General features: G+C 59.6%; 1 protein-coding gene across 1 annotated transcript in view; it reads left to right on the top strand.

The window, feature by feature from the left end:
- Positions 1-9: 9 nt before the first annotated feature.
- LOC102751849 (glutamate receptor ionotropic, delta-2-like) overlaps positions 10-597 on the top strand; it is a gene marked incomplete at its 3' end in the record, with an annotated part of 228128 nt that continues 227540 nt past the window's right edge. The window contains exon 1 of the mRNA XM_006774527.2: positions 10-502. Within this exon, the coding sequence (XP_006774590.1) occupies positions 415-502 (88 nt within the window). The remainder of the gene's footprint in view (positions 503-597) is intronic.

Here is a 597-nt window from a genome sequence, read left to right as displayed (position 1 = left end):
GAGGGGGGTGGGTCTGTTGGAAGTTGCTGCGGAGCCGGGACGCCAGACCCGGGCCCGGGCGCAGCGATGGGCAAGGTCTGAGCTCCAGCCTCTCCCCCTGCCCCAGTGCAGCCGGGGCTGGATACATTTTTTTTTTTTTTTTTTTAAGCCAAACTGCGAACAACTCTGGCGATGCCAACCTTCCCTTCCAAGTGACACGGCTCTGCGAAGGAGGATTCCTCAGACTGAGCTCTTCCTCTTATTCGCCCTGCCATCCTCGGCGACGGATCAAGGCTTCGCTCTGGCAGGAGGAATTTAGGGGGGGAGAGGAAAAGCTGTGCTCAACTCCATCGTGACCTCAAACTCTCTGGACTGTGCGTGTTGAAATCATCTGGAAAGAAGAGCCGCCGTCCAAGAAAGCCAGCCGCGGAGGAAATGGAAGTTTTCCCCTTGGTCTTGGTGTTGTCCGTGTGGTGGTCTCGAACCTGGGACGCCGGGAATGCGGATTCGATCATCCACATCGGTAAGTGAGGGCAGCTGCTGCCGGCGGCTACTTTTGACCGCGTCGGTTCGCCCGTGTTTCCCCCGGGCGGCCCCCTCTGCGCCCTGCGTGGGGCT

This window comes from Myotis davidii, unplaced genomic scaffold, assembly GCF_000327345.1.
Source record: "Myotis davidii unplaced genomic scaffold, ASM32734v1 scaffold688, whole genome shotgun sequence".
In the NCBI taxonomy this organism is placed as follows: Eukaryota; Metazoa; Chordata; class Mammalia; order Chiroptera; family Vespertilionidae; genus Myotis; species Myotis davidii.
Note: the sequence above shows the minus strand (reverse complement) of the source record. Positions and strands in the feature narration are given on the sequence as shown.